At 37.4% G+C, this 15932-nt stretch overlaps 1 protein-coding gene across 2 annotated transcripts in view; it reads right to left on the bottom strand.

Annotated features, from left to right (window-relative positions):
* Rnf128 (ring finger protein 128) overlaps positions 1-15932 on the bottom strand; it is a 105841-nt gene that overhangs the window by 24532 nt on the left and 65377 nt on the right. For both annotated transcript variants that reach the window (XM_085838009.1, XM_085838008.1), the window contains exon 2: positions 6159-6406. In XM_085838009.1, the coding sequence (XP_085694135.1) occupies positions 6159-6406 (248 nt within the window). The remainder of the gene's footprint in view (positions 1-6158; positions 6407-15932) is intronic.

Consider the following 15932-nt stretch of genomic DNA (forward strand, 5'->3'; position numbering starts at 1 on the left):
CATTTGTTCATATTTATAGACTCAATTATATTTATAGTATACTATTTATATTAGCATAGTATAGCATTTATATATATTAAATATATGCAACATACACATCCAAACAAACATGTACACATAGACACACAATACAATCTGTAAGGACAATAAACACACCTAATAGGTGAAGAAGCCAACAAGTAGAAATAGGCTTAAAGAAACCAACCATCTATAAGATCCTCACTAATATCTTTTATTGCTGTTCCAATTTCATTATCCATTTACCTCTTGATCTATGGCTACTAATCTTCGTAATAAGCTCGTCCAGAGTGCCTTGATATAGTAATAAATTAGGTAATTTTAATTCTTTCTCAGGAAAGTCACTATCCATTGGCACTACACCTTGAGTTTTACTTATATCTTCCACTCTATTTGATTACTATGTGATCTGTTTACACATAGGAGCTGACTCTTATTATACCATATTACAGTATGATTATTTTACTGTGTGTATATATGCCATGGGTTAATATCATGTATTTTCCTAAATTTCTCTCCACCTTACTTTTGTTTATTTTTAAGTAATCACATTCCTCCATCCAACCTCTTCCATGTACCCATCCCACAACCCCTTAAATTCATGGCCACTGACTTTGTTATTGTTCCATATATATGCCTAAGTACATAACTACCCTGCTCAGGAAGTTACTGTTACTTATATGCATAATGCTTTAGGGGCTGACTGATTGGTGTTGAATAAACAATCAGGGTGCTCATTCCCGAGGATGACAATTTTTCCTGCTCTCAGTATTCCATAGTTGCCTATAGCTCTTTGTCTAGGGGTTGGAGTCTGAGATTTTTCCCTTCCATGTTATCAAGTCTATTGTTGTTCACCTTAATTTCTAAGATAAAGTCTCCCCCTGGCCAACAGTTCACAAATTTGGCTAGACTGTCTGGCCAGTAAAGCCTGATCCTCCTTTCTCCTCCTCCGAAGCACTGGGATTACAGTCAAGCCTTGGCATACTTGGCTTTTCTATGAGTGCTGGGCACCTAATTCAGGTCTTAAAGTCTGTGAAGCAAGTACTTTTCTCAATGGAGACATATTCCCCGCCTTTTAATGTGTGTGTGTGTGTGTGTGTGTGTGTGTGTGTGTGTGTGTGTGTAGAGCCCATAAGCATATGTTATAGAAGTGTTCTAGTAATATACATTTCAAAACTCAAAATATGGTCACAATATACTTTGCTTTAGTTACCGTATCTCAGAACTCTACATTTCTAGGACTGGCCTTTCCCACGTATGAAATATTCTTAGGGAGAAATGTCACTAGTAGTAATGATTACATCACGTTTAGGGTCTATGTTAGTTGGGACAAAGTGCATCACATATCTTAATTCACATTAATATGTAGCTAAAGGTTTCCATTAACTGTTGAACAGCATAGCTAACTCCTTCCATTATTGAGTACATGAATATCATTAGTATTGTTTCTATCCTCATACCTAGTCTCATTTTTATACTACATATGACTTCTAAAATTTAATGCGTTTTATTGTGATATTTCCATTCATATGATTTTTTCCTTCTCAAAAGTAGTTATTTCTAAGCCATTGCTTATTAATTAAATTTGTTCTTTGACAATTTCATTCATGTATACAACATATGCTGATTACTCTCTCCCTGTGCCTCCCTTATCTTCTTCGAAATCCATCAATCCATTTTTCTGCCTTTCTTGCAAATGATTCCTTCCTATGTATTTTAATTACTATATCTTACTTTTCTTAAAATCACTGCTCCTTAAGAGTAAATGTACAAGCATAATACCAATAGACATGCTAATGTTGAAAGCAAAAAGCTCTTGAGGCTTCAACCCTACAAAAAGAACTAAGGAATGCTGAGAAAGAGTCTCCCCCAGGGAAGAACACACCAACTGCTTAACCAATACTAAATGGTCAGCCCTGGAAACTTTCGTAAAAGTAACATTTTACAGACTGAGCAAATTGTATTTGTGTATTTAGGAAAACACACACATACTTACACACACACACACACACACAGTAACAACAATTAAAGAGGCCAAAAATTTGAAGAACAAGGGGAACTACATGGGAGTGTTTGGAAGGGGAAAATGATGTCATTAACTATAATCTTAAAAATTATTTTTCTCAAGAGTAAATGTAAATCCGGATTTTCTTACTATATATATATTCCATCTCCTATTTTACTGGGTACCACCTTTTCTTTCATTTAAAAGCATTTAATCCAATGTAAGGTGTCACTGAGTACTGCCTTAGATAATGTCAAAATACATACACTATACTTCTCTCCAAATGATGGGTACTGTATTCTACAGTGGTATAGTGATCATAACCACAAGTAGTCTAGTACTTGATGCAATTGTGTCATGAGATTTCTTGTAACATTCTTTTCTATTAAGGTTGTTTCAAGTAGGAATAACAATCCACTTTGGCTTATTTGGTATGCTATTTTCATTCAGAATCCATTGGTATTTTTCATGATGTCTACAAGGTATTTTTTCATCAGCAAAAACAGGATGGTGTGTGCTTATACATCTTTTATGACCCATAAAAGGTATTATTCCTGGGGGCTCATCTGAGTCATTATCAAAACTTAGCTGCTATCATCAATTTATGTAATATTTGCTACTATACCTCGTAATCATCTTCAGAAGGAAGATATCTCTGGAAACAATATCTTCCCTAATATTCTTTTGGTTTGCTTTTTAGTGACAGGGTCTCACTATATAACCCTGGCTGGCCTAGAACTCACAAAGATTCACCTGCTTTTGTGGGATTAAAGGCATGCATCACCATGCCCAGCCTTCCCTAATATTTTAATGATGGGGAAAGTCTCTATAATACAGCTTCATCAACATTTCTATCAATAGAAAACTAAAAATTGTGGCTAAATGTCCAATTAAAGTTGTAAACCTGAGCCGGGCGATGGTGGCGCACGCCTTTAATCCCAGCACTTGGGAGGCAGAGGCAGGCGGATTTCTGAGTTTGAGGCCAGCCTGGTCTACAAAGTGAGTTCCAGGACAGCCAGGACTATACAGAGAAACCTTGTCTCAAAAAAACAAAAAAAGAAAAGAAAAAAGTTGTAAACCTGTACATGAAGCTTTTTACAAAAAAAAAATGTGAACTTATGAAAATCAAATCTATAAGTAACATTACCGCACTCAAATCTTTATAAGCGAAAGTGACTACTGCCCATATATTGGATTGTTTTATCCTCAAAGGAGGAAGATAAAATCAAGTAAGCAGTAAAAGCAGATCCTGCCAAAGCCTTCTGTAATAGGCCAGACGCTTTAATGCTAGTCTTGAAATTCTACTGAGGGAAACTTTGATAAAATGTATTATAATCTATGAAAATTGCTTAATTGAAAGATGATATTAGGCATCTAATGTGCAATGTAGCTTGTGCAATACCAGGCAAAGCTCTTCATAAACCTTATTACTCCTGCCTCCAGAACTGTGAATAATATATTTCTGTTGTTTCAAATCCAGGAATAAACCGTATTACTTCGTAAAGGAGTTTATAGATTTATTATAGCACTTAGAATACAGAAACACGGACCTTACTGTGGACAGACACAAACCACTTTCATCATTGTGACTAACCTTTGCATAGTCAGTCAGTCATATGGGAGACCATTTTTTTCCACCCTCAGAGAGAAAAACCCACATGATATACAAATGTCAAATATTAACACAGTGAATTTACTGAGCAGTCTGGCACTGGAATGCTAAATATCCTTCTGACCTTCGCTGGTAACAGGCTGAACCTGTCACCACTGTGATAAGCTTCTTCACCAAAGAGGACAGAAGGCAATTAAGTTTAAACATTCTGATGTTCAGCATTTATTAATATATGGTAGTACCTAATCCTTATATAGGTTTTATAATACGATTTAAACTTTTCATCTATTGTGAAATTCCATTAATTTCCTTACTCTACAGAAATCTTGTTGCTTCTGGTCCTAAATATACTGGAGGTTTCTTTGCTTTGTGGAAAATTAGTACATGGCATTGCCCAGCCTTTGAGGAACTTTTCAGATCATAAAAACACATTCTGTTGCTTTTATCCCCTGAAAGTGGTAACTACCAATGTCATGGAGAAGTGGTACAACATTGCGTTGTTACACTGACAAACCTTGAAGGGAACAGTAACTAATGATGGTGGCATGGGGAAGAAGGGAGGAATACAAGTAAGTAAATAATTAAGCTCTGGAGGGATACTGCATTTGTTCATGAAGGCTATGTGGGAAATAGAGAAAGACAGAGACAAAGGGAAGGAGGGAGGGAGGAAAGGAAGGAGGGAGGGAGGGAGGGAAGGAGGGAGGGAGGGAAGAGCAGCTCAATAGCTTCTGGCCTAGGGACAATAGAAACTCTGTAGAAAATGGGTGTAATACTGATATGTGCCTGTGTTGACTGGAAAGAACTAGAGGAAAGGGAGATGACATTGCTAAAAGGAGTAAAATTGCTGGAATGACAGCCTTGAGTATACAAAAGCCAGAAAGAGCATGTACACCAGAGAAAGTTGGCTGTGGAAGAAAACATAATATCTGGCAAAACAGAAGCCAGAGAGGAGGAGCAGGATCTAGATGCAGATACAGACAGAAGTACTGATGCAGATCATAAATTTAAAGTCAGTATAGCCACAAACATTTTTTTCTGGTACTTCTGCAAGTCTAGGTGGAGACACAGAGTGCGAGGTAAGGTTTAGCCAGGGTTGATTTCGCCAGCAAGGATGTGCATAGGTTCTACGTGCATGGATCTAGCAAACATTGGATTGAAAGTATTCAGAATAACAATCTGCATCTCTCCTGAATATGTGTAGACTTTTTCCCCCAGTCATTCCCTACAGAACATGGCATAAGTCTGATTTGCGTAATATAAACAATGTATTAGCTATTATAAGCAATCTAGACAGGATCTAAAGTGTTTGTACATGCATACATTATATACAAATACTGTAATGTTTTACATAAGAGACTTCATGGATTTTGAGTATACAACAGGAGGTCCTGAAACCAATCCCCTATGGACACCAAATGGATAATTCTACAACAAAGAAAGTGACAATCTAGCCAGGTGTGGTGCTGCACGCCTTTAATCCCAGCACTCGGGAGGCAGAGGCAGGCGGATTTCTGAGTTCGAGGCCAGCCTGGTCTACAGAGTGAGTTCCAGGACAGCCAGGGTTATACAGAGAAACTCTGTCTCGAAAAACCAAAACCAAAAAAACAAAAAACAAAAAAACCCAACCCCCCAAAAAACAAACAAACAAAGCAAAACAAAACAAAACAAACAAACAAAAAAAAAACCAGTGACAATCTGAGATAACATTTGAATGACCACAGAATCTAAGCTAATCAATTAGAGAATTGAGAATATAGGAAGGGGTGAAGATGGTTTAAATATGATCAGATCAGGGATAGAGAATTATAGGTACTCCTCTGTTTTATAAGCCCCTGGATGTTTTGTGCTACCCTTTCCATACTTTGTACTTTTTAAAGCATTAGTGTTAAACTATGGTAAAATTATGAATACGCTGTATGTTTGTAGTTTAACACTGTTATCATGAACAATTGAAAATTTAAAACCTTCCTTGGGCTGGCAAGATTGCTAAGTGGGTAAAGCTACTTGCAGTCAAGCCTAACATGAGTTCAATTCTTGGAACCCACAAGGTGGAAGGAAAGTATAGACTTGAATACAAATTCGTTCATTCATCCATCCATTCATTCATTAATTCTCTCTCTCTCATGCGAGCACACGCACATTTACCTTCAGGCAGTGACAACAGTTATCTTGGTTTTATGAATATTTCTTCATCTGTACTTTCTAATTTCTTTGAGTGTGAAATGCTCTTATAATTTAGGAAAACAGTTCATTTAAAGCAACATATGTATTTACAGTCATTTAGAAATAAATGTTGGCTGTGCACCCTTAGAGGTGTTAAAAGACTTAATCAAGCAGGATTAGCTTTGACAAATGACAGAATATAAAACTTGAGATGATGAAAGCTGATATCCTTCTGAATGACTGAATTTCAAAAGCATATTTATAGATCTTTGTCTAGTAAGTATAATCATATCCATGAAACCAAACTGTAAGTGCAACAGTAGAAATATTTGAAAATTAGGCAAAGGGAGCATGACAAACCTGCTTCCTGCTTTGAGCTCTTGCATTTCGTAATCTTCGAGCAGAATAAAAGATGAAATAGCCCACGGTTGCTGCCGTAATTATGAAAAAGGACACAGAAACGAAGAAAATTGAATAATGATTCACCCAAGGGCCATGTTTTTTCCCTACTTCGATGACCATTGTGACTTGGATGCCTCTTTGAATAGACTGTAGAATTTTTGTTCCTTTCAGATTGCCAATCATGATTGCAACAATGTCTCCAGCACCTGTAAAAGAAAATGAATTCAGTTTTAGTTTGAGATCATTAATATAAAAAGCCAATTTAATGGATAATTTAAAACATTTAAAATGAGACCTGCTGACACAAAAGGCTGTGTTATCATTCAGTTAACATTATTAAGCACCTATTACATTCAAAAGCCATAAGGGCTCTAACCATGGGAACATTTGGTCATTGATCTCAGGAGCTCATATTTGAAAGCAGTGCTTCTCAGCCTTCCTAGGGTTTTGTTCTTTTTAATACAGTTCCTCATGTTCTAGTGACCCCAACCATAAAAATTGTTTTGTTGCTACTTCATAACTGTAATTTTGCTAACGTTATGAGTTGTACTGTAAATATCTGATAGGCAGCGTATCTGATGCATGACCCCTCTGTTCCAGAACAGCTGCTTTAAAGGAAGACATGGCAGACGCCATTAACCATAATTCAACAGCATTACCTTTGGAGTCTAGGTTGCTTGTCTCACTCTGCATCCCAGGCAAGCCTGAAACTCAGGTCCTTCTGCCTGATCCTCCTGAGTAGCTAGGAGTACAGGCCTGAGAAATTGCAAACTGTGTGAAGGCCTTCTTAATGACAAATAAATAGCCGCTACTGACAAACAATAGAACTTACCTCCTCGGGATTATTAAAATACTTAGATGTATCTTTTTTAAATTTATAAGTAGGCATATTTTCATATTTACTCAACATTAATATATATATATAAAGCTTTATGTATTAAGATAGGGATTTTTGACAAATCATCTCATAATATGTTTGACAGCCCAGCACATGTTCACAATGTGGTATTTTTCGACATCTTCAAAGATAATATCAAATTTGCACAAGCTACTGGGGAAGGAGAAGCAGACTAGTATAAGGCGAAGACAATGAGACAAGAGAAGGCAACTCTTTCTTTCTTTCTTTCTCTCTTTCTCTCTTTCTCTCTTTCTCTCTTTCTCTCTTTCTCTCTTTCTCTCTTTCTCTCTTTCTCTCTTTCTTTCTTTCTTTCTCTCTCTCTCTCTCTCTCTCTCTCTCTCTCTTTCTTTCTTTCTTTCTTTCTTTCTTATGCTCTATGTCCTACAAAACATAATAAAGAAGAAAAGAATAACAGAATAAAAGGGTAATCTTGATCCATCTAATGTTTATTACAAGAAAGGAAAAGAGAAAGCAAGCAGGCAGGCAGGTAGGCAGACATTTTGTTTCAGGAGCTCTAAGGTTTTATATATAGGCCTGTTCGGGTAGCAAAGAAAATAACACAAAGTGGTGATAGAAGTATTTGTTTCTATTTAGTGCCAGTTAAGGACAAACCTGAACTTACACTACTACTGTTACTAAAGGTCTCATATCTCTAATAACCTTTCTACTCCCAAACATGTTTGGTTAGAAAAGCAAGACAAACCTTATCTTTCTCAATGTTCTGAAAATGTCATTGTTTAAGTCATTCCAATGCTTATCAAGGTTTATAATCCTCCTAGTTTTTATGACCCAAGATGAATGATTCTAAGCAAAAGAAGGGTTCTTTGAATGTTAATGTATTGCCAACCAGAGAAACCCCCTATTGATACTAGGTTAAGGTATTACTCAAGGTTAATGATTAAACTCCAGCCTGGAATAAACAACCACCTACAAATAAGACCTTTAGACTAGAATTTAAACACAAAGGACAATACTAAGATAGTGTTGCCATTTTCAACGACTAAGAGTAAAAATCTTAAATGGTGGTATATATTGTGGATTTTTTTAACCCAAATAAACAATCCTTGAAATTTACAGCTCTAAGTAGCAAAAAGACAAAAGACTGGGCCACCTAGAAACACCATTGAGTACCCAGGCTTGGATCCTTTCCTAATATATTCAAAAGCTCTCACCAAAGATCCATTTATCAGTTGATGCATATGAGTGTTTGTGTGAATGTCTTTATGAGCACCAGGAGCGATGTGCATGCACTACATTGAGAGGTGGCTGTCAGAGCCCTTGAAACTGCAATTATAGATACTTACAAACTACTGTGTGTCTGGGAACCAAACCTGGGTCTTCTGGAAAAGCAGTGGGTGCTGTTAACCTCTAATCATCTCTCCAGCTCATCACTATAGATAGTTAAAGCCTCCTCCCCCCAAAAAAACTATCTTTACAAGTGACAGTTAAATTCTTAGGGTTCCTACTGACTGATGCATGACAGACAACTCAGTCTGATAGAAGTTAATGGCTCGCTATCCTATTTCCGTGAAACAAAAATGCAGAAGATACAGGAAGTGTATAAAATGCAGGCAGCATTTCCTCTATCTTTATCTAAAACAAACATGACTAAATTTCATCTAAAACATATGACCAAAATTTCCCTTATGGGTAAAAGAATTTGTAAGTTAGGAGGAAAAGGGTCTTTTGTTGTTTTTAAATTTCTAGCCATGAAACTAAAACCTAACATTCTGTCTTTTTTCCTATAAGGAAAACATCTGTCTGGAAAATTTTCATTAGTCACATAGTGTGATACTGTAATGGATATGATATTAGACAGTACAGCGACTTTTAAAAGTTAACTTTAGAAAATATTGCCATTTGAAAGAATTCTTTATACATCATGGATGTGACCCTCTAATAAGTGACGAGTAGAAGATACAGATGAAGCAGCAGAAGTGGCTACTCAGACTAGCCACTGTATGCAGACTTAAAAATAAAAAGTCAAGAATGTACACTGTGCATATATCAGGAACACGTTTGTGTTTCAATACCCACAATCTATATTCATACATACCTTCTGAAGTCGAACAGTGAAATACACTGAATTACACTCCTAGTCATATGAAAGACGCATGTCCCATTTCAACATGGCTCAGAGGCTGAAGGACCACTAAGAAGAATATTTTGTATGATACCAGTGCATTCCCCCATTTATATAAATTTTAAATAAGTAGACAATTTGGAGAAAGGCATTTCTTTTTTTTGAGGTGTGTGTGTGTGTGTGTGTGTGTGTGTGTGTTTGTATGTGTGTTAGGGGCATGTCCTCATGTATGGGGAAGCCAGGGTTCAATTTCAAGTTCTTTTCCTCCATTTCTTTCCATCTTATTTTTTGAAACACATTTTCTCACTGAACCTTGAGTTTGCCCACTGATCTGGATGGGCTGGTCCACAAGCCCCAAGGATGCTCCCTTCTCTGCTTCTCCGATGCTAGGACTGCAAATGAAGTACTTTGCTACTTCTCCCCAGCCCTGTAAACATTTTCTTGGTTATTGTTGTTTGTTTGGTTTTTTTTTTTTTTTGCTCTATCCTAGACATTACTGTAGTTCTCTTCTTCCTCAATGCCTTACAGCTTTCTAAAAGTGCTACTTATCCACTGTTCCCAATCACAGATAATGACATCACAATGCTTCGAGTCACATGCTCTAAGTATCAACAGAGTCCTCTTTTAAAAAAAAAAAAAAACATTTACTATGTTTTTTCAACCACAGCCTCCCCTCCCTCCCTTCCAGTCCTCTTCACACTTCCCCTCATTTCTCCCCTGTTTCCCTTCAGGAAAGAGCAGGTTTTAAAATAAGACCAGGCACAGACCCTCGTGTCAAAGCTGGCTGGACAAGGCAACCCAGTAGGAGGAATAGGGTCCCATGAGCAGGCAAGAGTCAGAGACACATGCTCCATTGTTAGGAGTTTAAACATAACTCTACGCTAAACCCACAGCACATATGCAGAGGGCCTGGTACAGGCTCCATGGTTGTCACTGGGGCAATGGTGGCCCAGAGCATTGTGGGAGGGCCAACCAATGACTAGTATGACTTGAGGTCCACACCAGAAGAGTCAGCTCATGCATAACACTATGTAGATGGCTGGAATCTGGAAGCTCGATGGTTCAGAGTCCTAGGGTAGAACCAAACACTACTGACAAACAAGTCAATGAAATGATTCGAATAATATTCGATTATACTCAGGATCAGTGCCTAGCCAATCACCATCATTGAGGCTCCCTCCAGCAACTGATGGAAGCAGAGGCAGAGGCCCACGGCCAAACAATAGGTGAAGACAGGGAAACTCCATTTTAACCCTTTAATACATGCCTATCAGTCATGTATATCTTTCTTTCTTGGCGTCTCCCATTATCAAAATATTTTTTTCATATTCGTGCTGCTTTTATAATTCCTTGGCATATTTCTATAACCTAACTTGTTTCTGGTTTTCCTACATCATGTTCAGTGAGTATCTTTAACTATATTCCCTTAAAATGTCATCAGAATTATTTTCATTTTTTTAATTTTTGTTTTTTGATTTTTTGTTTCTTGCTTTTTGTTTGGCATATGTGATTATATCCTGCTCAGAATTCTTTACTTACTCTATATTACTCATTGAAGCCTGACTCCTTGGTCTAGGGTATACAACCTCATTTGATATGGTCTGAATGGAGTTGTCCAGTTAGGTATATCTCCCTTACACTATACTTCGTGCATACTCAGATTCAACCACATGCAGCCATTTATTGTCATTCGCTTTTCCATAACTCTATTTTTTTTTGGACTCTCATCCTCAAGTCCCCAGCATACATCTTGATTACTGCCCCCTCTCCCATTTGCCTCTGTATCTCTGATGGTCCAGTTCATAGTCTTCCAGAATGAAAGCAAATGTTCCATCGGTTTTATTTTTAATCATTGTTTAGTGTGCATGTGTGTGCTTGTGTGTACATGTGTGTAAACACATTTGCATGAGTGAGAGTCTGTTCGTTCCTTCTACAAAATAGTTCCTGGGGATAGAACTCATGTTATCAGGCTTAGTAGCAATGCCTTTACCACCCACTAAGCTATCTCCCTAGCACCCATCATTTGAATTTTAATTTCCACCTAGCTCTTCATTTTGTCTGACAACTTAAATCAGCATACCAACTCCCTCTCTAAATTAAGAATCTTTTTTTTTTTAGGGGATATTTAGGAAGTTACATGTTTCATTCAAGTAAGATTTACTGGAAAAATTGCTTTACACAAATAGTAAAATTTAACCATACTTATGTAAGTAGCTTTTTAATTTTGTGTATTATATGTACATGCATTAACATGTGAATACAAGTACACACACATGCTATGGCATACTTGTGGCTTAACCAGTATTTACTTTCCACCTTAACTGAGACAGGGTCTCTTGTCGCTTTTCTCCACTGTATATTACATGCTAGCTAGCCTTTGAGCTTCTTGAAATTTTCCTGTCTCTTTCTCTATTTTACCTCTAGGAGAATTGGGCTTACAGATGCATACACTACTCTGTATGGCTTTCCTTAGATTCTGGAGATTTGAACTCAGGTCTTTATGTTTACATGCCAAGTGCTTTCTGCATTGAGCCATCTTTCCAACATTTTTAGTATCAGACATAATAATTCAACATAATCAAATATGTTTAGCTAAGTCCTTCTCTTATAAAAAAAAATGTATCACTGCAGGGTTAGGCTGTGCCAAGGTGGGGGGATAACAGGGGAGTGTCTTATCCTCTCGAAAGAGGTAGAGACTATGTGAGGGATGAACTGGGAAGGGATAGCAATTGGGATATAAAATGAATAAATTAATTAATTAATTAATGGAAAAGTGATAATATGTTATAACAAAAATGTATCTAGTGCATGAAACCATACAATCAGCTTTTTTTCCACGAGTGAATATAACATACATTTCAGCACAATATTAGAATATTTTTTAACAAATCTGTGTGCAGCATTTTATTTCTGTAAAACATATATGTCATATACTGATTAAATTTATACCAGTTGGGCAGCAAGATGACTCAGGGGATAAAAACCCTTGCCACTTGAGACTGACAACCTGACTCAGTTCCCAGGACCCCTGTAAGAGTAGAAGGGTGAAACCCAATCCACAAAGTTATGGCATCTGCATGCCCACTGCACTAAACATAATTAAGTGAAAAACTACCAACAAAATATTAGGTTCATTTCCCTATAGAATTAACACAGACCTTTTGCTCTAATGGACTATGTGAAGCAAATGGATAAAAGAAATCAATGCGCTCTACCCCTATATTATTAAAAGCACGTCATCATTAGCTGTTCTTGCTTCTTATTCCACAGACTAAAATGTACAAAAATGTAATAATGCCCTATTTTCATAACTAAGATGTACTAATTATGATTTGTTATTGACGGTGGATTAGTCTTGGAAGCTATTATTTAGTATAGCAGTAATATTATCTGTCCCCAGACTCTTATAATTTGCGCTGAAGTCATATATTATTGAAGCTGGAGTAGACCTCATGAACCAGCCTAATTCATTAAAAAAAAAAACCAGTAATGTAACACTGAACAATTTTTCATGAGGGAGGAAGAGTCTTGTATAGCTTGCTGCTGATAGCATCAGCCCTCCTCGACAATTTTATGCTTCTCCAGTGTTGTTGGATGCGAGGCAATTAAGCTTGGTCCTACAGAAAGAGCAAACGGGCTTCCAGAGGGCACTTGAAGGCCTCAGTGCAAGTACCCACAGCATTTACAACTGTTGTTCAGAGGCATTTTTGTTTACCTTCCCAATTTTACCTGAGAGTGAAGGTTACCAGATAAAATTGATCTATAAACTAAGGTCTTAATATAGTTAATATAAGGTAGGCATAGCTATTGTTCCAATGACAAGGTAAAATTGAATTCCCAGCAAGGAGAAGAAGAGAACACAAGGCCGTGGCTTTGGTGTTCTGCTTTCCACTCTCCTATATTAGTTCTCTCGTTTTAATGACATCCAAAGTGATCTGACCTGAAAAAATAAAAATTAAAGAGGGACATCAAGGGGTACCCACCCCCCACACATACTTGCGCACGCGTGCGCGCGCGCACACACACACACACACACACACACACACACAAGTAAAAGATCAAATCAGTGTATATGCAATCCCAAGAGAAGTCTGGTTTTTTGTTTGTTTGTTTGTTTGTTTTTCTGTTTGTTACTCTATTGAAAAACCACAAACGAAGATGTTGACTGGATTCCAAAGAACAGTAACGTTTTAGTGGAACAACAAAATCAAACAAACAAAACCTAGCTCTTTGTTTCAGGGCTAGGAATGAAAGGCAAGGCCTCCAGAAGGCCACCAAGACTGACAGGCAAGCACTTTACCAGTAAGCCCCACCCCGAGGTTCTAAAGAAAGCCTTTTATGACTGCTGGGTGTGTGTGAATTTGTCCTCCTAAAGCAAACCTAGCCAAGCTTTGTTTTCCTGTGAGCTCTCCTATGGCCGTCCAGTATTGCTTATGGCCATTATGGTTTCAACTGATTCCAAAGTCTTCAAATTAGCTTTAGGGACTTTTAAAATGATCATTTCTTTTCTTTTCTTTCTTTCTTTTTTCTTTTTTGTTGTTGTGCTAAGAACTGAGCCCAGGGGCGTCATGCATAAAAATGTTCTGTCATGGAGCTATTATTTCAGTTTGGTAAGTGATCTTTCTAAAGTCTCACAAAACACTCATTATGTGAAAGTTAGCCACTTATGATAAGCAGTTTATATGCTTATGATAAAAGCTTACAATTTGTTACTCCTAAAGTAGATAGTCATTGGGGGAGAGAAAGTGAAAGGAACGTCGAAGACACATGCATGCAGGCTAGAAGAACTTTTGTCTTTCATTTTGATTTTACATTCATTTTGAAACTTTGTGCACGTATTCACATACATGTGAACAGGACACGTGTGGGAGTCATTGCTCTCCTTCCAACATATAGGGTCTGCAGAATGAACTCTTGTCGCAGCAAGCACCTTCACTCACTGAGATATTTTGCAGGCCCTTAGAGTCTCCTGTACCCCAGATGTGCCTCAAACTCACTGGGTAGCTGAGGCTGACCCTAAACTACTGACCATCCTGTTATCACCTCCCAACTGCTGTGTGACTCACCAGGCCAGATACCATTTTATTTGCCTATTAGGGAGAATGAGGTGCTGCCACTCCAGAGACAGCTCATAAAATGGATCTTTGCTAAGGACAAGCATTCAAAGCCCCCAGAAGACAATTCCAATGATCCAGGAACCAACTTGTTTTGTTGAATCTGTGTCCCTTATGCTATATCATCTTTCTCAATAGTGTTACCTTGTCCTTTTACATTATATATAATAACATAACATTACATATAATAACATAGTCCATGCAAACAGATTGGACAGTCTATAAAATGATCTTTAACATCAATATCAATGCACTAATTTTAAAGTTTTATAAGTTGGGGAGTTATCTAGTTTTTCTAGTTTTCTTTTTCTTCCCTTTTGTTTGTTAGTTTGGTTGTTTGGGTTGGTTTTGGTTTTTTTGAGACAGGGTTTCTCTGTGAAGCCTTGGCTGTCCTAGAACTAGCTCTGTAGGCCAGTCTGGCCTTGAACTCACAGAGATTTGCCTGCTTCTGCCTCTGGAATGCTAGGTTTAAAGGCACAAGTCACCAGGGCCTAGCTTGCTACCTAGTTTTCTATCTAAAGTTTCACTGTAATAATTCTCTACTTTAAAACCAGGAGAATGTGATCTGGATAGCTCAGGTGATCAAATCATTGCCAATGAGTAAAACTATAAATCACTTCCTTATGGACCAGTTACACAGAAGACAATCAGTACCCCCAATTTCACCCTTTTCAGTATCTACACACAGGTCAGGTACCGTGTTAAGCTATGGGGCTACAGTAAATACCCAAAACACGGTCCCTGTCTTGGGAATAGTGATAACAGAACAGAATGTAGCAATCCTTTTATTAACTATTTGTGTATGTGGTGGTAGTGGCAAGTGCCTACAGAAGCCAAAAGAGTGTCAGATTCCCTGGTTACAAACCACCCACCATGCCTGCTGGAAACCAAAGTTAGGTCCTCATGAAGGTCGAGTGCTCACAACCACTGAACCATCTCACTAACCCCTGTAACAATGCTTACCACCACTTCTGAATAGCATTCGACGACTAATATATTAAATCACAATGGTCTCTAGTGTAAGCACTATGGAGGCATTTATTTTATTTTTTAGTATTCTAACTGCACACAAATTAGATACAGGTTCACGTTGACAGCTGACCTTTTCCATTTATTTTAAAAATGTAATGATATTATTCTAGTTTAATCTTATTTACTTATAAACACAAAGTCATTAAATGAGTATTTCTAGAGAATAAAGACACAGTAAGTTCTGTGTTTGTGGACCTTTTTATTCACCTTTGATACTAATATGTCAAGCTATAAAATAAGTTATAATAAGATTTTCATAACATATGGAGTATTTTAAGCATAATGATGGCATTTTTACAGGACCTGGGCATTTCAACAGAAAACATAAGGAGATGAGTAAAAATAGCATTCTTAATTTAATGTCAGGAAAGCAGAAGTATTCATTAAGAGTGAATTACAAATAACAGGGCCACTGATGTCCAATGTGGTTGTTGTAAAACTAAGCTCACATTCAACACTGCCCAGGCATCTTGACACTGCAATGAAGTCAGCAATTGGGCATTTACTGCTATCTGAAACAGACAAAGTCTGTTTGTGAGGGGTTCCTGCACAGTAAATAAACAGCTCTCTAATCAGTAGAACCTGAAACCAATCACCTGGACTTT

This window comes from Mus caroli, unplaced genomic scaffold (genome assembly GCF_978045245.1).
Source record: "Mus caroli unplaced genomic scaffold, Mus_caroli_1 scaffold_5, whole genome shotgun sequence".
NCBI classification, from domain to species: domain Eukaryota; kingdom Metazoa; phylum Chordata; class Mammalia; order Rodentia; family Muridae; genus Mus; species Mus caroli.